Genomic DNA, 21,533 nt, shown 5'->3' on the forward strand with positions numbered 1-21,533 from the left:
TTTGAACTAGCGGTGCACAGATGTTCTTCGGCACCGCACAGTGTTTTCAACATTTAACTTGAGAATTATCTGATACTTAATGTGCTGTATGCCTCTTTCTGTCTTCTTTATTCTTTTTTTTTCCTTCCTTTCTTCTTTCTTTTTTGTGCACATGTATACTACTATTTTTCTAAAATACTTAACAGTTATAAAATTATGTGTTTGTTTAGAGAAATCATATTTAAGATAAATTAGTTGCCACGAAGTTGTGGTGCGTACTGTTCATTAGATATTAAATACTGTAGCGAAAAATTTGTTAGGTATGGATATTTTGTCATTTTCGTTTCTTCGTTTGCTTTTTAAAAATGAATTTTTCATTTTCATATTGAATATTTATGTATTTGAATATGTATTGATCTCCCATGAGAATACAAAGATGTGAAAGAATATAAAGTGATATTTACCTGACATTTGCATCAAAGAAGTAGGCAAAGTCTCCATTATTTACAGAGTTGTAAATAAGTGACAGTCGCATACGGAAATCTGTCGTCAAGTACTTGTAATATAAAATCATCCAATCATTTTATTTTTAGTTCTTTCTGTGTTGTGTCTTTTCTTGCACGTCAATTTCTGAATATAGTTCTTTTCCCTTCTCTCATCATTCATTGCTCTTTATTTTCTAAGTTCCTGTATGGAATACATGTTGTGCGACAGAGAAGGGTTCGCCTGGTTCCAAAGAGAGTGCTACTTAATAAAACAAAATCTGCCGCCCCATTCTGTATTTTTTCCCAAGCCCAGGACCAAACTCTTTACCCAATTTCTTTATCTCTCATTCCTTCACCGCCCTCCATGAAAGAAGATTAGCGTGCATGTCGTAGTTTGTTTGGAGTATGTGTGGCATTTTGGCTTCTTGCCTTTGTCTGAGTCCTCTTCCATTTGACTCTGCAGTAAGCAGTTTCTTCCGTTTGTTTCAGATCGCAGGTTGTCGCGAAAGCGAAGCACAATAGCCTTGGACCGACTGAGAAGGTCGTTCTCCTTCCAAACGGCCAGTCCCAAAGGCTCTGTCAAGTCCCTCAGCAGGGACTTTGCGACCAGGAGGTCTCCGAGCTCGGAATCCGTGTCATCTAATCCCAACATGGCGGAAGTAGATGTCACCATTGAGAAGCAGCTCCTACGTCGCACACACAGCAACGGCATCCCAGAAACGATCCTGGAAGAGGAGGAGAGGATCCGGCGAGAGTCGCTGAAGCCGGTCAACGGCGACCTGCTAAGGCGTGACCCGCACGACGAGGGGAGGGACGCTACGAAGGAGGGTGCTTCAGACAGCAAGTCGCTTGACGAGGCCGACGACAGCCTGTTGCGGGAGCTGCAGATGAGGCAGAACGGCGACGAGGGGTTGGGGGAGTCGCTGGACCGGAACTCGGAGCTGAGCGACCGCGACTCCATGTCCCGGAACGGCAGCAGCAACGTGGTGGAGATGCAGCCGGCGGGCGACAGTGTCGTCGGCACCAGCCTGCACCCGCAGACGACGTCAGACGGAGATGAGCCCCCGGAAAGCCCCGGACTCACCTTCCTGGATCCGGAGTCAGCAAGGAGGGTTACATTCATGTGAACGCACTTCCGTAGTGGGGGGACGCATTCACATTCCTGGACAAGTGTAAGCTTTCTCTGAACGGGTAACTTCGTGACAGCTGGGCTGGGAGTAAACTACAGAGAGGCATAGGAATCTCTCTATGGAAGGTGAAGCTTTGTGTTGGCAAATCGCCATTAGCGTAAACATAAATAAATAAAAGGACACAAAGATGCCCTTCCTTGTGGAAGACGTGCGGAAACTTTGCAGTTTATATTCGCTGAGGAGCAAACCAGACCTTGCTTCTTGAAGCCTTCTCGGCGAATTAACCTTAACAAAAAAGTTTCCTTCATTCCAGTGAAAATCGTTCACGAACGAAGCTGGCGCTAGTGCATGACACACGAGAAAGCGTCATAGACAGCAAGAAGCGAACTGAATCATAACAAGATAGAGATTGCTTTTTTTTTTTTAGGTGTGACCGTGTGTTACAAACACTGAATAGTCAGTTATTCAAGTTCGTCTTGTCCTATATCAGAAAGCAATATAATTATTGTATACACTAAGAACAATAATGTTCTTACGTCCATCTATTCCGACCGCTTAGTTTTAATTCTGCAAGGATAATATTGCAATGCGCCATTGCCGTTTGTGGACCTTATTTCTCCTCGAGGAGTAACAAGGAATAAACTAAACATTTCCGTTAACAAAAATAAACAAGTTTTCTCTTTGGCACACACGATAGATAAAAGAAATAATAATAAACCAAGTCTAAAAAGTGACGGCAGGAGAGTGTTCTTGGTGTTACTTGTGACAGATTTATGGCAGATTTCTCAGTTTCCGCATGATGCCAAAACGATTTTCAGGAAGATGAACCAGAAATTCAGTAGTGGAAAAAACAATAAAGTAAACAAGACTGAGTTAGAAGATGGTTGGCGTAAGTGTAAGTATACAAAACAGTGTGCTGCTGTACCCATCGCACAGATTCAAAAACATTAAGATACCCTACGTGTACATCAGCTGAGCAACTCTGTGTTTGCGGCCCTCGCTCACCGTCAGGCGCGGTCCAAGGGACATAACTGCTGCAGTCACGAGCATGTAGGAGTAGCGGAACCTGACGCGTCAGGCCTTACGCGTGACAAACATTCATTGTCTAAGTGCTATTTATTGACTCCAGTTATGTGTTCGTGACTCAAGCATTGTATGTGATTTTAGGACAAGTATTTTGCTGTTTGTACCAGAGGACAGGTGAACACCTTCACCAGGTAAGGACGGGTAACCCTTTTTATTAGGCTCTACGAGCCTTTGACCCGTTGCATACCTGCTTATGAATACTCCACCCATGATATCAGTCGATGCACTCTTTCAATTCAATGTAGACTGCACACTGTGCATCTCACTAGCTTTCTTGCGTTTTTTTTTTTTTTTTTTTATTTGTTTGTTGATAGTCTATTTTATTTTATGGACTCCTCGTACATGTATCCCCAGCCAACGAAATTCGTGTATTTCATTAGGAAGTCGATAAACAGCTTTGTTGACGACACATAACAACTGTAATTTTAATCAGTACAGTGACATTTTATAAATTTTGTTTTTACTAAAGTTTTGATTTGAAACTGCGGTCGTAATGTTGTGTTTCATCATGTTAGTAGTTCTTACTCCATTTGATTGTGATATATCGTACATTATTTCCATCTTTCGTTCTTTGCTTTGGTTTGCTGGATGGTTGGCTGGTTAACACATTCTTACTAAAGATGTGAACATTTACAGAGGTATGAATTGTAGTTCTTTTTATCTTTCAAACACTATAGATCATTCGACTATAGCTTCACGTTTACTGGATATAATGATAATGATGAAATGAGGAGAAGAAGAATGGTGAAGATTCCGATCGTTGAATGAATTTTATCTGTTTCTTTGCATGATTGATGAATGCTGAGTTTTTGTATGACTCGATTTAGAATTTATGGAGGAAAAAAACTTTTTGACGAGTTCTGTACCAGCATTCAGATAAGATTCGGAAAGATATTCAGTCGTATAAAAATAATGAGTTCTACAAGGATCCGGAACTTTTTTAGTCTGTATAATTTTGGTATACCATCTATAAACGTTCATTACCAAAAGCTTATTGTAGTTGTTTATTGTTAAGTATCAAAGACTTGTCTGTTTCGTATGTAAATCCTATCGACTGAATGTGAAGTTGCCTAACTCCATAAATCAGACAACCCCATCCCCCTCTTCCAACAATTCCCTGAAAACGCACACGGTTACAGCTACCGTCGAAGGAATTAATTGTCTTTCTTCTTGTTGCCGCTAATGTAACCAGGGTTTTGTGATACCTTTTACAAGTCGTGTCTAATGTATGTGTCAGCAAATACAACACTCGTGTAATATTTGCGATATGTTCAACTGAAAAGTCCTTTTTTAAGCGCCAAAGCCTCTCCTGAGAATTTTCTGACATTGTTGCCATCGCTTCCTCTGTATGTCTTCTGTGTGAGTGCATGCATGAGTGCGTGTAACTGCATGCGAGTTTTTGGTTGGTTTCATCATTGATTTGTTTTCTTCAGTTAACTTTTCGTATATAGTTGAGTGTACGTGTTTGTTGGGTAGACTTTCACCGAACAGAGACGCTTTTTAAACCTTGTCACTTGTGCCACATTATATGTGTTTTTAAATTTTTGTGGGTGAGTAGTAAAACTGTTCGTCCTTCGCATATTTTCTGACTTGTCTTAAAAATATGCCTAACATGGTCTAAGAAGATTTACTGTGATCTCTTTGCTAGCAGATGTGTTCAGATTGTACTGCGTGAAAGTGAGCCAGAGGGAAAACCTAGCTGATCATATCATTGACAATACGAACGTATTAGAGAAAAGATAATAAAGTTTTTATTGTTGACAGCGCTGCATTTTATCATACACGTTTGTGGCTAATTATAAATACTAAATGCTATGACATCACCTATGTATGCTTTGGAACTAAGTGAAATCAAATATTTTCCAGACAATAGAAAAAGATGATGGAACATTTGCTATCTGTGAACTCAACTCAGCCTTTCGCCTGCGGAATACAACGCGAGTGGCATTGTTCTGAGCTCTTTGGAGCTTGTCTATCAGGAGGTCAGGGAGATTAGAAAACAGAAAATAGTCGAGCCTGTTCGGAGGCTATGGTTTTTCTTTGTTATGACGTACATTTACTAACAGGGAGACAACTACCCTTAAAGCGTTTCCCTTTAGTGAAGGACGAGTTACATCCCTTTGACCTGTTATCAGGTTCTTCGGTAGCACGAGTGTACTGAAGTGGCTTATTTTCTCGGGAAGGGGATGGGTACATGATACTCTATTGCCACTGATGATTTTTTTCTTCTTCTTCTTCATGAAGTTAATATAATTATACAATTCTTTATTCCCTGGTCCTGACGATGTAGAAACCCTGGGTTAAGCAACAGGCCTAAGCTCTGGATTTCTTTGCGAAGCATCAGCCGGCATTCTTTTACAAAATTTGTAATATAGGTCTGATATTATTTAGAAAATATTGCAGAATGGAAGGAGAGCTACAAGCCACACCTTGTCCTTAAAATTGTATTTCACTCTTCTTCCTCTCTGTCATAAAGGCAATAAAAGATCTTACTGAATCCTTTATAACCAGCCAGTCTAATGATCCAGACAAAATAATTTAATGAGAAATATTGCAAAAACATGCATAGATCTTTCTTAATGGTAATGTGCAGGTGACATTTATTTATATAAACTACTGAACTCCTCTGTAAAGGCAAAAGGTCTACAGTCCACCATCGAATCTCTTCTAATACAAATTTTAACTTGAAAAATATTTTTGCTTGGGATAAACTGCACATCATAAGACAAGTACACAATCTTTTTCAGCTGTCATCTTACAGAAATAGACCATGTTACTTTTTCATTCCCATGAATTAGAAATATCCCTGAGTATGAGAGTGGTACCAACAAATATTCTACCTTATTTAGCAAAGATGACAAAATGCCATACAGAGATGCTTTAGCGATTATTTTTCTTAGTAATTATAATCAAATCAAATACACTTATACATTACATAAATCAACATTCAAAATAGATGCCATAAATAATGGAATTATATGGAATTATTTTGAAGGATAAAAGAATAAAAATTGTACATCAAAGGGGATACGCTTGTATGACTTTGTTGAAATAATCTCACTTTGAAAAAAGGTCCGTACTGAAAAGTAAACTACAATAAGTATAGTCTGTAGTTGCAAATAAAAAAAATCACTTAGAAGTAAACAAAAAAAAAAAACATACTTTATCAGATATAAGATGCCAGTACAAAAAATAAAATCTTGAGAAAAGTTACATTTTAAAATAATCTTACAGGATCACTTTCTGTCCTCAATGTAAGTATAGTTTATGTACCCCAATGCAATGTTCTATTCAGCAAGAGAAAAATCACTGAATGCACCAAAAAATTAAATCCGTTAACTTATTAAGGAGTCAAACATACAGAAAACACATTTCTTTACATACTTGTTGTACTAACCCTAACCCCCATCCCCCTAAATGGAAAGTGTCAGTTTTAATACAGAAACAAATCTGCCTCCAACAACAGATTTAAATAATGATACAACTTCATTTGCAATGTTATTTCTTTTAGGCAGCCATGTAACTTGGCAACATATATATATATACTTTCATGTTTATTAAAAAAGAATGTACATGACATGAGCTGCTTGACTGCACTTTACATCAGATCTAGCATCACACCATTGTAGACAATCATTTTTCTAAGCCTAAAAGGTTTGGGAAAACCCTGGATAAAAAGCCTGGGTAAACGAAAGGAAGTTGAAAGCCGACAGATCTATTCATATAAGACATTATTTATGAACAAAAGTGTAAAATGCCTAGGAATACAGATTTTAATGTGGGAAAAAGTTCATCCAGAAACCAAAGCAACTGTTTAGATTGCCAAGTTTCACTTCACAACATTTCATATTTTATATATTTTTTAATCCATTCACTTTCAATGAAAGTCATTGGATACTTACCTGGAATTTAATATTTAAAGAAACATATAACCTTTACGAGTTCTTTTCATTTACTAAACCAAAGAAAGCTAAAAAAGGAAGATTAATATAAATCTGAGAAAAATCCAGAAAACTCAGTATGGTGAATCAAAGGAAGCAGTCACCTGGTAACAGGCAACAAAAGCACCGTTCATGCTCAGGTTAGCTGTGAAGCGATAGTCCCCTGCTGCTAATGCTCCAGGTGAGATGTTCACTTCTATGTTTGCAGAAGTCAGAGTATAAAAGCCCTGTGAAAATAAGATGATGAAAATAGGCTGCAAATGTCATTAACAACTGCCTACTAAAAAGTAGAATAAATGATCTTTAAATACATTTTCCCTTTATCCACTTTCTTTGTTTATTTTTAGACGACACAGGCTTGAAAGATTCTCTGGAATACAGTGCAAATGCTAGGCAAAACCTTAGAAACAATATCACTCACTCACACACACATATGCTTGTGCGTGCGCACACATACACACACACAAAAGACACTTATTAACAAACACATTCTCTTGCTTTCTTTCTCTCCATCTTAAGTTAGTCATGAATGAATTTAACTTTCTTAACATTAACCTGACATTACCCAGGCTCAAAATTTTACATAAAACTAGTTAATATTTGATTCCATTATAAACTCAAGTACTGTTCAGAATTAACCCTTTTTAAGTCCAATTTTGACCTGAGTAACACTAGGGGTTAATAACAAGGAGTAAATAAAGTACAGTTGCCACAAGCAAAGCTGATAAAAAGGGATTAAAGGAGAGGAGACAGTCTTCGGAACGTGTGATTACTAAAGCTATGATATTTAAAATGACAAACCTTTCGGAATGGACACTTGCAAGGAACTTTTTGCTGAAGGAAAGGATCTGGACATTGAGCATACTGAAGAACCTCACACAAGTCATCATATGAGCATGAGCCAACTCCATCAATGCATGGGATGTGGATCCATATGCCTTCGATACTTTTTTCCATTGTCAGATCCACCTGTAAAATGTAAGTATAAGGTAAACGTCACTTTTCTCTTAACTGATTTATAAATGGATCAAAGCACAGAAGAAAGATTTCAAAAACACACACATCAGAAATGGACATGGATGCTTTACATAGTCAAGGCTACAAATGACAAATGGGACTATATGTTAATTAAGCACATCTATAGATATTTGTGATATCTCAAGTTTAACCTATTTCTGTGATTTTTGTAGGTTTTTTTGAGAACTAAGGGATGTTTCTCACTCAGATTTGGTGAAATAATATTTCCTACTCAGCACAGTACTTAGCTGGAAAAAAATGGCTTACTAAACCTTTAAGTTTTATCTTAATCAATCAAGGAAACAAACATAAGAAAACTACATAACTTGCTTTTACACTTACAAACTACACGAAAAAGAAAGCTTTAACTACATAGAAAACTGCTGACAATATAATCTACCTTGTTATGATATCTTTTAAAGGTCTTTTTCTTTCCTTATGACTTGGTAAAGTTCAGTGCAAGATACATGTACTAAGTCTCATTGAATGTTCCCATTCTTTACTGGAGATAGATTTCTATAAATATAACCAAGCACAAAAGATAGTCAACACAAATGTCAGCATTATACATGGACACATTTACACTGTCAAGTCCTAAGCCAGTGGGAGAGATGGGAGAGGTTAAATGGGTATATCTGTACAAACATGACATCATGATTTTGACCTGTTCCTGCTCATGGTAATATCTGAAAGAGTCAATCTCCAGAATGGAAATGGGTTATTTACCCAAATATTGGGACAAGGTATCTTTCATTTAAGCTTTACCCAGCTGTTATCCCACTACACCCTAATATAAACAGGCCCAGATATTTAATAAGTTTGACAAATATGATTTCATTAGCTGTGCATAGCTTTCTACGGTCTGTAATAACTACAATACCTTCAGAGGAGCATCTAGTGTCTGGTTCACGGTGCCAGCAAAAGTAACAGTCAAAGTGCCTGGTAGTATGATTGGATCAGGGCTAATGGAACCCTTCTCAACAACGAAGAGTTCTTTGCTTGGTTGTCCACAGTTCTTCCAACTAAATGTGCCTCGGAGCTTTTGTGGAGGCTGATGGTTCTAGGAATTTAAAAGAAAATAATCACAATAATGCTGCTAAGGAAACACTGTTCAACAACAGGAATAAAGAGAAAATGAAAAACAATTTTAACCTTTTCATTGAGACTTAATAATCATTACATACTCATTCCAATTGTCAACATCATTTTATGTCTTTTCTTTCAAAAATGTGGAGATTTCTTTTGTGAAATGCAATATGCATCCAGCCTTTAGGGAAGCCTAGTAGACAGGATGTTTGAAACAAAGTTGTTGTCCCTATACTAACACTTGTCTTAGTTTAATAATAATAATAAACACGAGATTTGTATCGCACAAACTCACACTCATATAAGGAGCATACTTGTATAGCTTAAGAACAAGACATAGACAACATACGAGGGACAGAAGAACAAATAACGTATGAGTGATGAAAGGATAAACAACAGTACTGATGACGAATGAAAGACAAAAAAAGGAAAATACAAAGAACCAAGTAACAAGGACTCAGAGCATCATGATTTTGCAAAGGAAGACAAGGGAAGTAGTAATAAATGGAAAAGTGTGGAGGGGTGGGTGGGAAGGTGATTCTCCAAGTCATTCTAATGACAGACAAAAGTTATTCAGAAAAATCAGTAACAAAGCATTGCCCTTGTTCCTAATCTCAGCTGTCTGATTCTCCATCAGCCTTACGACATCACCTGCCCACCATTGGCAGAAAACAAGGTGAAGGTCACTCAACATCAGTGAGCCATTGTCACCAGAAGTGGTCATCATGAAGTTTGACAGTGTGGCCTGTGTCTATCAGCTACATATAGGATTAGACAAAGGTCACTAAGATACAACCACAATGCATCTAGCTCAACACTCGCAACAGGACTGCACGTGGCTGTTAAATGGATTGACCTAGAAAAGTTACATCCCGAGTTGTTTTATATAGAGAAAGAAGTATTAATCAAGCAGTTACATGACTGTTCTCCCACATTATTGTCCATCACCATGAACTGTGGACAGTCATGCCTAGCACTTTGAGGCTGTCTTTAACAGTGGGCAAATAAACATATTATTATTATTCTCCACACATATGCATTCTTTCTCCACATGCAATCTCAACCTCCCACAGTAGCTTATTACAGAAATAAGTACAGTTGTAACTTGCAATGTTCATACAGTTGCCACAATCATAATCACCTTTATCCCTTGCTACCTATTTATTTCCCATCTATTCTCAACCATGGAATCCTCTGAATCACATCTAAATATGTTATTTTCCATTGCCCATTCTCCATTATCAGGAACCTGGCTTTACTGTTGTTATCTTCACCATTCTTAATAGACGATCTTATTCTCCTCTTCACCCATCACTCAGTCTCTGTCTTTCAGTTATACAAGCATGCACAGATATGGCCATGCGCATGTGCACACACAGAGAATGCTTCCAATTCATCTTTCTGTCGGTAAATAAAAAGCAATAAATGAGCTATAAACTCAAATCTTTATTGAAAATGCAAAAACTTCAATGTGATAACCAGCTTTGTGTATGAAAAAAACAGCAACATTCTCATTATAACGTACATTAATAAAAAGAAGTAGCTTTTTAAATGAAAATAAAATCCATTTAATGTAGGCTTGCCATTAACAATAAGATCTGGTTAAATTAAGCTGCCATAATTAGAATACAGCATTCACAAGCATGCTGGGTACCACACAGCTTTAAATATACCTTAGTCACAATCTGAGAAAGACTACTTATCTTTAGTTTAATTCAAAGCATTTTACTTTCTCCTTTTTGCTTTCTCTATCACTTTTTGGCATAACCAATGGAAAAGCTGAACAGAAAAATAATTCTAACAACAACTTCAAAATAACTGTTTACAACCCTTTATAACTTACAAAAACACTGTTTGTTGTAGTTTGTCATGAATTACATAGATAAATTGAATGATAATATCCAAAACATGTAGATAAAATGACTTAGACACCATCCTGGAGATTACTTGCTGATAAATGTAGTTTTAAGATCTCATAAAGAGCTTAAAAACAACTAAAAAACAAAAGCAAATCAGAATTTCTTCTTCCAAAAGATAAAAAATAGGCATCAGATTACATCACCGTAATGGCTAAGCACACAGAAAAAATGTTTATATCCTTTTTATTGAGAAAAATTATAAAAGAAAAAAATCCAAGCAGATAATAAAAAAGACATGCTCAAAGACAAAAAGTTATGACAGACATGTTATGTGCTCACTATTGCAGGAACATGAAGTTAACTTTGGTACAAATAATCAAGTGCAAGCTTCTCTTTAAGAATATTAACATCTTACTGCAAGTTTATGGAATGTTTAGATTCAGAGCCTCAAGTACAAGTTAGCAATAGCTGCTGCCCCTTCATTTTTTCTTGCAAATATTGAGATCATTTGCACTTAGCAAGATCAACTCATGTAAGTTTACATGCAAAAGAGATGTATGCTTTGTCATATATCAAAACTTCTGAAAACAAGTTTATCCTATGAGAAAAATGTGCAAATGATATTAAAGAATGATTGAAACAAATTGTGAACGAAAATACTTTTGCAGTCATCATCACAAACACTCCTGGATTTCACTGCTTGAAATGTCAATGATGGAAAAGCTCTTACTAAATGCTTTACTGATGGATATATGTGAGGACTAGAATGGAATCAATGAAAAATATTCTGTTTAGCACTCAGTTATCACAGAAGAGCAAATACACAACACTTAACTTGAACACCATCAGATGCAGACACTTGCTAGATAGACCAAAATTAATGATGGAATATTCACAATCTGTTTGCCTAATGTGAACATTTAGTTATATCCCAATAAAGAAAATCTATGTCTATGACAAGCTATGGAGCATCATCTTTTGAGCAAATTAAAAGTGCTATTAACAGAAAAAAGCAAACGCAAATTAAACCAGTCTGTCTATACATTGCCAGTTTTCATGCAGTTAATCCTCAAGAGTGAACTGCAAATTGTAGCACCCAACGAAGTCCCCTCCTTTTGTGTTGAACATATGAGCAGTAACATTGTAATCTCCTGATATCAAAACCTCGGCATCAATATCTACAGACAATTCTGGCATCACATAGGTACCCTGCAAAAAGAATATGCAAAGGCTAAGATGGTAACGCTGCAAAGAACTTTCAAATTTTAAAAAAAAGGAAAATCGGTTTGAACATTTGTGTTCTTTGACTGTCCAAATTATCTGAAGAACTTAAAACTCAAACTATTGCTTTTGTCAGCTAATTGTGTAAGACCTTTTGATGTCATGAGTATACTAAGTACTAACCAATGAGCAGTTAATTGCAATTTGCTTGAAGTGACATTTTATCTCTTGAAGAGACTGAAACGGAATATTTTGGGCTAAACAATTTGCACACGTATCATTATTCAATAAACACAATTTTTTTAAAATCTCTTCATCAGTGATAAACAGGGATTTTTTTCTTAAATGTGATGGACTATTTTTACTCGAAATGAAAAATAATCATACTTATACTTTGTTTTCCTTTCTGACTATCACACAATGTGACAGCCTTATTGTAACTAGCCTCTCAAAGACCAAAGCAACTGTTTCAAAACATGCAAACACAAACCTTTGGTACTGGACATTTGCAGGGAATATTGTACTGAATAAATGGATCTGGGCATTCAGTAATGGCAGACAACAAATCACAGACATTGCCATAGTCACAGGAGCCAAACAACTCCCCGAAACATGGAAGCTTCACTGTAGTTCCACCACTGGTGCGATACATCTCTACATTTATCTGTAAAATAGAAAAGAAAAATAGTTAGCAAATCAACTTTAAATTTGAAGAGAAGTAATAAAATAATAAAATGAAATGCAAGTGAGAATCAGTTGTGGTTTTTTTAAATCAAAAAAGCAGAAGTTGGAACATATTGTAAATTATTACATCACAATGTTACAAATAAAACAGCTGAAATTACCTCCAGTTTGGTTATGTCCAGCAGATTGTTGATGTCAAACTGAATGGTTAATGTGCCTGGAAGTACTGCAGGATCAGGAGAAACTGTCAATGACCGGACTATAAATGTGGCTTTCTCGCCTTCTGCTGCTGAGCAGTTTTGGAACAAATATTTTCCAAGTTTCAGTTTCTGCCCTGATTTGATTTGCACTGGGGACTAAAAAGAAAGAGTCAAGAGAAAATAATATCAATGAATACCAGTAGTAAAGTTACTAACTTCCCAAAAGCTTTAGCAAAAGTAACAGTCAATCACAAAAATCAAAAGTAAATTAACAAAATGATTACTTATTGTGTCACAGTCCTTAATTTTTCTTTCGAACTAAAACTGTATAGGAATGATAAAATGACAATATAATGCATTATATTATGAATGAACAATTCCTGCAAAAAAACAGTTTATGTCATTAATGCAGAAGACATTCTTATTTTATTCAACATGTATATTTGTAGATGTTGATCCTGTCTTTTGAACTGCATTAAAAGTCCAGCAGACAAGTTGAAACACCCTACAAACATTTAACTACATATATGAGATTATTAACAAGAAATATCTTAATATTAACTAAAGTAAATACTAAATAATCTTACATTTTTTCCCCCAAGTTAATGGAAACCAACTCTGCCTCTCTATTTATTTACTTACATTGCCTGACCACTACCACTTAAAACAGCAACACTTTTATAACCACAAACACTAACAGCAATGTGGTATTTGTTCTATTTCTTTAAAAAGTGTATGTAAAAACACAGATTTATATAATTATGTTCATTACCAACATACATCTTTTTTTTAAGCTTCCTGCTATTTGGACTATATAAAAACTATTAAAATGCACTCCCTAATCAAATGGGATTTCCAAACTACACCTAAAATACTTTTAAAAAACGAAAACCGCGTGTTATTAGTATATTACACTGCACTTTGACAAACACAATAATGAATTCAGAGCACAGCTTAGCTACACAATTGATAAATTATAAATGATAAACTATAGAAAGTCCTTAAAACTTGATTCACTTACACAGGGTAGTTGCAGATAGCCAACATCTTCTCAAAAAGATGAAGTTCCTCCAAAATTTTACAGCAGTTTATTCTAATAAAATTTTGATTTCAAAGTGTAAGCTGTTGATATCAGTGAACCAAAAAGTCTTCACACTGGTTGGTAGTTCCCTAAATTAACCTAATATTTAGAAAATTCAAATTTCTCAGGAGCTTCTCTTAAAACACAAGGTTCTCTTCAGTGGAGACTGATTTTTGTGAAGGTATGCATGTACATGTATAGTACAGTGCATGTGTATACACTTTGGTGCATGCACAAAAAAAGGGAGCAGTAAAACATTAGTGTGTATATCTACTAGCACTAATGGCCACACATACACAACCACAAATAGTGATCAAAACTGGTTATATTTGTGTATATATCTTCTTAAGATACAGGCAACAAATTTCTGAATGTCATTAGCCCCAATAGGCACATTCAGTAGCTGTAAGAATCTTAAAGTTAAAATCAGAAATGCAATCATTAGGCAAAACCAATCAATAACAATTAAACGTATTATATTTGGCAATGTTTGCAATGAATTGAAAATTCTGAATTAACCTAAATAAATGAGAAAAATGGTTTAACAAGAAAAATATCAATTTCCAAAAAAAAAACAGGTCATGAACAGTTGCAACAGGAAGCTTTTGGTTTGCACGATAATAAAAATTCAATTACGGTATATTATAAATTCTCATATTTCATACTGCAACAGCACCAAAAATTCTTACTAATGCAAACCTGGTTAAAAAGGCTGTCTATCTTCTTGAGGAAGCTTTTGATTTTGTCTTCAACAGGAAGAGCTTCAACCTTTCCCTTGTCCACAGCGTCCACTCCAAAGTGCTCTACGATGCGATTGTGCGTTAATTTTTTCAACCCATTTCCGAAATCAAGAAAGTTAACAGCAGAAGCAACCCCAATCAAGGAAATTAGTAAGATCTTCAGCATTTTGAGCACTTCCACGGCTTATCAAGCAGCAGGACGCAAGTTTCTAACACAACCAACGCCGATTAACTGAAACTTCGACACAAGAGAGCGTCACGAGGGAGTGTTCCATGCGTCACATGATCACCGCGACATGCGCGTGGAATATCGACCAAGGACAAGCGTCTCTACCACAGACTTACTTCATGTAGTTTGTTGCTTATTTATATAGGAATCTACCTCTGTGATCTGTGCGATATCGATTATGGACTTCCCGCTTAACTATAGGAGTTGTTATTTGTCCCGTCAGGCCCCAAAACATTATATTTATACCATTAAATAAAGAAGTAAACAAATTAAAAATTAGTATTGTTTACTTGGCCTGGCCTGTAATTTATTTTAGTAAATTCATATACTCTTTGACAGAAATAAATGCGAACCCATAAGTTTTCTACTCTCAAGTTTTGTTCTGAGAAAGTTACCCACGGCTTGGTTAGACATTTTTATCTCCTTACAAAAAAAGGGAGGGTGTGAAGTCAATTCCGTGTTTAAAGCAGTGTTACACTGAATCTAGCGGCCAAAAGAACAAAAATGCAGCTGAAAGTGAATAAAGACTTTGTAGCCATAGGTCGCCTGTTCAAGGGGGATGGGGTGACAAGAAAATGTAAACTAGGAGACAAGTTTGATTAAATAGGCAAAAGCCCAAATCGAAGGCCCGGGTTCGAATCTATGTACGGTCATCATATTTTTAAATACAAGCGGGATGTTGATAGAGTTCTTAGATGAAAGCGGGGCATGGGCGTCCCGCCGGACATTTTATGAGGAGACAGGAAGTTGGACTGTCCCGCCTGAATCACCACCTAAACCCGGAAGGAGATCGAGGACGGTTTCTGTACGAACTTGTAAACATGTCCGTGTTTAATGTGGCCATTTAGGGTCACTACGAACATCCCTGTAGCCACTTTACAAATGAACTTTTCCCTATTTAAAGTTGAGAGTTATCAAAGGTATTTGCATAAAGTCTACAATTCGTTTTTTAGTCGTGTAACACTTGGCTTCCATTATTAATAATTTATGGCCACAAGCTTGCAGGTATCACTGAAACACAATGCAGTTATATGGTCTCAGGACGCACATCTGTGACACTGGTTAGTGCAACGGCGGCCGAACAATAGTTCTACATATACTAGCAACACATGTATGACACTAGCGTGTGCCCACCCCCTACTCCTGTTGACCAAGGTGTGGAGTAGGTATGAGAGTCCATAGAAACGTTGGGAAATAGTAAGGCCGCAAACATATGTTCATTCACTCCTGACAGTGCAAAATTAGGAGTTGGAAACCCTTTGTCTTTCAAATAAACCAAACAAGCTGTCACTGAGGATCGATCATGCATCGAGTCAGATCATTTCGGGTACATCGTACATGTATTTAAAATCTTTAAAAAAGGTGTAAGTCAAGCATTTCCTGGCAGTACTATTACTCTCCCCTACAATCATGGTGGTCCAGTGGCGCAACGGTTAGCGCCCCTCACCAATACAGTGAGGGAATCGGCTCTCGTCTCAGGCACGCTGTTCTTTCTCTGCATGTGGTATTACAGCTGGCTGTCTTGCTGTGATATAGTCTTATATAGTTGCTGGCTTGGTGTAAAATACCCATTTCCCCCACCCCACACACACTCTGTAGTGTGAAATCATTACTCTACATAAAAGTAAAAAAACCAACATTTATTTTATTAAAACAACTTTTGTTCAAATACTGTAAAATATGGTCAACTGCTAAATTTCTTTAAGATCATTTCCTTTGATTGTTTTTCTCATTTAATGGCATTTTTATTTCAAGTGAGACATACTTTTTTTTTAAATTGTGGAATATTTTTTTAATTAGCTATATACATTTCAAGATCTGTTATCTCAATTTGAACTTATTTTTCATGAAAAATATAACTCCCAAAATGTTGACTTTTTTAAAAAAAGTTTCTTTAAACCTAATGACAATCCTTCTACTGAAGATGCCTGCAACCGTATAAACCCAAACTTTTAAAACTAATTAAATTGCCTTAGCCCTAAAGTCAGACATGGAAAAACTTGTTCTCTTAAATAAGAGGAAACTCAGCACATAAAGCCAATCCTGATGCAACAGAGTTTAGATCATTTATTCGCATAGCAATGATAAACTACATTTTTCTCTATAGTCATGGCATAGGAAAATGCGCATTTCCTTCTCACTCTGAAAAACATACCTACAAAGTCTGAAATAACATTGCATGAAATGAGATTCAACCAAATATACATAACATTTCTGTTGCAGAACCCAAGGCACTGTTTAACAAAGAAAGAGATGAGGACCTAATAGAACTGTTTGCCATCTACGATCTCCAGTGTTGTGGCTTATATTGCTGTTTATATTGTTATGAAGGTTTCCGCAAAGGTATGTGAACTGTTGAGTATCAGAAATGTGTTCATGAAAAGCAGCTTATTCATTGTGCTTCAGGTTTAAATGTACCAAGCAAAGAACTGGCTAGTATACTGAAAAGCATAGAATCTATATTTTGCCAGAATATTTTAAAATATGTGTATCTAGACTAAGTCCAAACTTAACTGATCTTATTGCTGTTGGAGACAATAGTTTAGTGTGTAAAAATAGCACTTGCAAGATCAGAGCACAGATTGTTTCATTCTTGTAAATTAAGGCTGCATTATTTCCTGAAAATAAGTTTTGAATCTTTTACTTTCCATAAAAGTGGTCAAACAAAAACCCCATAAATTTTGCTCGCATGAAAGTGATTTTCATAAAAGGAACACTGATGAGACATTTAATTTTCTTAACTCATGTCTGTGGTAAACCTAAAACACTGTAAACTATTTTTTAAAAGTCTAAACAAAAAGTTATATGGTGCTATAATCAAATAAAGTTTTTAATCAAAAGGGAAAGTACTTGAAATGTTTGCAAGTAATTTTGATAGATTTAAATCTATTTAAAGTCCAGCAAAAATATGTTGGCTTTCCATGTTAATATTTATTCGAATTATTCTCCATGTTCATAGTTACTCCACAGTGAATGTGACATTGATACAAGCTGCAAACAAACCATTGAGTGTCATGTTGGCAGTGGCACTGTAGTCTCCAGGTGGGAATGAAATACCAACATTAGCTGAAACCTGCTGAAGTATATAGTCTGCCTGAAAAAAAGGGAAAAACTACTTTTGCCATATAAGTATTAACTACCAAGAAAACCATGACCAGGCACCACAGACAGCAAACTACAGTTTGACCTGTGACTACTAAAACAGAGGCCTGCAGATGTAAGCCTCTTTGTTGCTGTTGCAGATTTGTATCTACCATGTTATGTGTATGACATTCAAAATTAAACTACATCAACAAAAAAAATCTATAACATGTTTGCAAATCAGAATTGTTAAGATAGTGTATCAAAGGTTATTAATAATGCTTAGACAATATAGCAATATACAAGAGATCATTTTATATACTTTTTGATTTTCACCTGACTCACCTTGTTTATGGGACATTTACAAGGCACATTTGATTCCATAAATTCTGGAGGACATGTCTCAATAGGTGCCAGCAGGCTGCAGACATCATTGTACGTACATGAACCAAACATATCCAAACAAGGTATCTTAACAGTTGTGCCTCCTCTTGTTAGGTCCATGTCCACACTTATCTAAGATTAACAAGACAGTGGTTTGAATGTAAAACATCTTTTGTCCTCAGCGATAAACTTAATATTATCAAAATAATATAAACATGGATAAATATTTCAGACCTACCTATGATGTCATAAAAATAACCAGAAATTGGACTAGATCACTGTATCCATGGTAGGATTTGCCATAGAATGATATTGCAGAGACTGTGTCTGGAAGTATCTAGAGATTTCTATTTTAGATATCAATAGCATGCCCAAAAATGTAATACTTTACACAAGGTTGTAACTTTAATGGGTGATGCAAGATCTTAGACATTTGTGGCATGATCTTGAGATGACCAAACATAAAACAGAAATTAACAAAAGTTTTTATGAAATGTTGTCCAATGATTTTAGAGACTGCATCTTATGGCCAGCTAACTCCCTCACAACCTAATTTTCCATAATCCTCTTCACTCAAAATATCACATTAAGCGCAAAATTCAAGGTTATAGCCAATAAAACAGATGAATGTATGCAAATTATGGATATTCATCATAAAAATCATTTGTCAAAAGATATGATCTCTTTCCAGATCTAGTCTTGATAAAAAATTTCATCTCTGCAGGCTTACATTGTCAAAAGAAATAAAAAGTAGTTTATTTGAAATTTTGGAATCACTATACCGATTAGTTTACTAACTAAATGAACTCGCTTGACAATCATTTTGTCCCATTTGAAAAGTATGTATACCTAGCTTTTAAATGTATATATTTAGATAATCCAAGATAATACAACTTGTATTTAAGCCTCTGAAACAGCCACAAATCAGAAATGAGTACTAGTTATATCTCTGAATAGTACTAAATGCAGACATATGGACTGATGGTGGTTTGCCAAGAGCTGTGTGGCGTTTGGCAAAGTTGTCGGTTGTCAGGTCTTGTGAATCATTTAACAAGCAATTTTCAGAATTACACTGCAATACTTAATGCCAAAAGTATGGCATTGCTTAGTTACTCAACCCTTACTTCCCACAGCTTAGAGCCAAAAGTACAACAAGCCAGGGTTGAAGTTTTGTACATCTATCATCACAAGAGTTTGCATCATCTATTTTCCATCTATAGTGATAGTGAAATCAGAAGTGAATTGGACCAGGGACCTTGTTCTAGAAGATAAAAGATGGGCTTTTAGTTTTTGGTGGGAAAGAATGGTTTGACCAGAGGGAGGTAATGAGCACATGCAGTTGCTGGCAACCCTATAGAGGTTGTTCTTCATTAGCTGTTTCCATCTGGCAGGAGAAGTATCCTCCCCTTGATCAAATCCATTCTTTCCTGTCTGGTAAAAGTCCTGCCTTTAACACGAAAAAATGTGTCTAGAAGCAGTCCAAAGATATATGCCTTTAGTATATTTACCTGAACATCATCAGAGTCACTAATATCAAGAAGATTGTTGATTTCAAAGTGGACCGTTACAATACCAGGAAGAGCCAATGGGTCAGGGGAAACTTCAAGAGACCTTATGACAAATGTTGACTGTTTTCCTTTTTCCTCAGAGCAGTTTGTAACCTTAAATGATTTTAACCAGGCTGGCTGTATTTTGCCTTGCTTTGGTGATGACCCTAAAAACACAAAATGTATTTAATGAAAATTATTTATGCATAAAATTATATTTATGATTTTTCTTCTCCATTGTTTTCTGTGTAAATGAAATTAACAAGTATTTGATGTATTGCAACAGCACAAATACCAGAATCAAAGTATTTTTTTTTTTTAAAGGCCCATGATGTCCTTATACATTTTACAAACTGTAATAGTTCTATATAGCTTTAGAGTGAGGGTTATAGCTATGGTTTGGGTTAAGCTTTATGTTAAAGCTACAATTAGGGCTTTTTCAGTTTTATAACAATTAACTAGCGTCCATGCAACCTGAGCCATTCTGGAGTAAAGTTGTTCCGACTTGTATCCTCAGCAACGGATGCAAATGATCCTATATAGGACTTTGGGTGGGTTTGGCACATATTTTAAAATTAATACACAATGTACAAACACTAAAACGGCATCAGCGTCGACCATAACAATAACGTCAATAAATCGATTATCATAATTTTAGGAATGTAACCAGAGTGATTCCATTATTATGTAATCAAAGCTGGCAGCAAAAGTCATATATGATCGTGCTTGATGTGTGTGTGTGCGCGAGTGTGACAAATTAAAGCTCATCAGGAAGTTGCCTGTGTTTATCAAATATGCTTGTGTTTTCTATATCGCAAAAGACTTCTCTAAAAGGTGTAGTCTTACAAAACTCCGCAGAACGTCGACAAAGTGAACTTGGTCATTGTTTACTTCAAGCAACCTGTCGGTGTCTGCGCTGAGTTTGTTTACTGCCACCTCTTCCTGATATTTCATGGCGAAAAACTGCGTGTTCCGTAGCGGGGACTGTTTCTTGAGTCCGTCTTCAAAATAGCTCAGAAAACTACCAAAGCATGAAGAAACAATGCCCAAACAAAAGAAAGTGTGCAATAGAGTAATAAGCCATAATGTGCTGTAGCCACACAACCGAAACTTTACTGTCACGGCGTTTGAACTTCAATCACTACATGTCAGCGCACGTAATTAACCGTCTAGCTAACACCACGCTCGTCTTTCACTAATTTTGCTTTCCAAAATCTATTAAACACTCTTAAAACCATAATTTTCTGTTAAAGAGTATAACTTGGGAGAAAACGGAAACCATCATAAGATAAGTGTATGACAAGTTAAAAGAAATATGAAAACAACAAATTAAAAGCGAAACGGTTAACTAAAGGCGCGGGCTGCTTTTCCGCCATTTGAAGAATCGGACTATTTGCGAATGAAGTGGCGGGAATTAGGAGAAATTAATAGGTAATAATATTTACTCCAGTTTTACAATTTTTATGGAACTTAGTCCAGTGTAATTACTATGTCAGACTAAGATGGAGTGAAAAAAACTTGGCCTGGAATCTGAGATGAACAGTAAAACTTGCCTCATTTGATTACCTCTCGCGGGACGTGATTTCCTCCGTTGCCGACATTGACATCGCTGTCTTCGCTCATCGCCCACACTTTCTCAGTCACCACTCTAATTTCATCACCACCACAAACAGGCAATTTGAAATTCGGTGAAACGTCAACAATAATAAGTCAGTAAACACTTTAACTAGTGATCGAGCAAGCATGCAGCGTCTCAATAATTTTTCGTCCCTTAAAAATTATA

At 36.1% G+C, this 21,533-nt stretch overlaps 3 protein-coding genes across 4 annotated transcripts in view; 1 reads left to right on the top strand and 2 right to left on the bottom strand.

Moving 5' to 3' along the window:
* The window catches only part of LOC112558564 (transient receptor potential-gamma protein-like), a 93,712-nt gene extending 88,311 nt beyond the window's left edge, over positions 1-5,401 (top strand). Inside the window, 1 exon segment of the mRNA XM_025229094.1 lies at positions 954-5,401. Within this exon segment, the coding sequence (XP_025084879.1) occupies positions 954-1,591 (638 nt within the window). The 3' untranslated portion in view covers positions 1,592-5,401.
* On the bottom strand, positions 5,200-14,786 carry LOC112558566 (ganglioside GM2 activator-like). 2 transcript variants are annotated; one of them, XM_025229096.1, is made up of 4 exons: positions 14,469-14,786; positions 8,519-8,698; positions 7,423-7,590; positions 5,200-6,848 (listed from the first exon to the last, which is right to left on the bottom strand). In XM_025229096.1, the coding sequence occupies exons 1-4, from the start codon at positions 14,673-14,675 to the stop codon at positions 6,696-6,698; spliced, it is 708 nt and encodes a 235-aa protein (XP_025084881.1). In that variant the 5' UTR covers positions 14,676-14,786; the 3' UTR covers positions 5,200-6,695. The 2 variants fall into 2 exon arrangements, with proteins under 2 accessions (XP_025084881.1, XP_025084880.1); XM_025229095.1 differs by lacking the exons at positions 5,200-6,848; positions 7,423-7,590; positions 8,519-8,698 and adding exons at positions 10,156-11,792; positions 12,295-12,468; positions 12,650-12,844 and having other exon boundaries at positions 14,469-14,781.
* A 2,006-nt stretch (positions 14,787-16,792) lies between these two features.
* LOC112559610 (ganglioside GM2 activator-like) lies at positions 16,793-20,233 on the bottom strand. Its single transcript, XM_025230945.1, has 4 exons — positions 20,203-20,233; positions 19,712-19,917; positions 18,165-18,335; positions 16,793-17,832 (listed from the first exon to the last, which is right to left on the bottom strand). Exons 1-4 carry the CDS (start codon positions 20,231-20,233, stop codon positions 17,698-17,700), a joined length of 543 nt encoding a protein of 180 aa, XP_025086730.1. The 3' UTR covers positions 16,793-17,697.
* Between the last annotated feature and the right edge of the window lie 1,300 nt (positions 20,234-21,533).

Source organism: Pomacea canaliculata, linkage group LG3 (assembly GCF_003073045.1).
Source record: "Pomacea canaliculata isolate SZHN2017 linkage group LG3, ASM307304v1, whole genome shotgun sequence".
NCBI lineage: Eukaryota > Metazoa > Mollusca > Gastropoda > Architaenioglossa > Ampullariidae > Pomacea > Pomacea canaliculata.

What these genes read in the sequence shown, in the direction of transcription:
- LOC112559610 (XM_025230945.1), bottom strand. Translation starts at nt 20,233, where the DNA reads ATGGCTCAGGTTGCATGGACGCTAGTTAATT. An exon ending in GTGACTCTGATGATGTTCAG is followed by an intron (nt 18,336 to 19,711) that starts GTAAATATACTA and finishes TGTTAATCTTAG; the next exon opens with ATAAGTGTGGACATGGACCT. An exon ending in GTAAATGTCCCATAAACAAG is followed by an intron (nt 17,833 to 18,164) that starts GTGAGTCAGGTG and finishes CCTTTTTTTCAG; the next exon opens with GCAGACTATATACTTCAGCA.
- LOC112558566 (XM_025229095.1), bottom strand. Translation starts at nt 14,675, where the DNA reads ATGCTGAAGATCTTACTAATTTCCTTGATTGGGGTTGCTTCTGCTGTT. An exon ending in TGGACATAACCAAACTGGAG is followed by an intron (nt 12,469 to 12,649) that starts GTAATTTCAGCT and finishes TCTATTTTACAG; the next exon opens with ATAAATGTAGAGATGTATCG. An exon ending in GCAAATGTCCAGTACCAAAG is followed by an intron (nt 11,793 to 12,294) that starts GTTTGTGTTTGC and finishes TTCTTTTTGCAG; the next exon opens with GGTACCTATGTGATGCCAGA.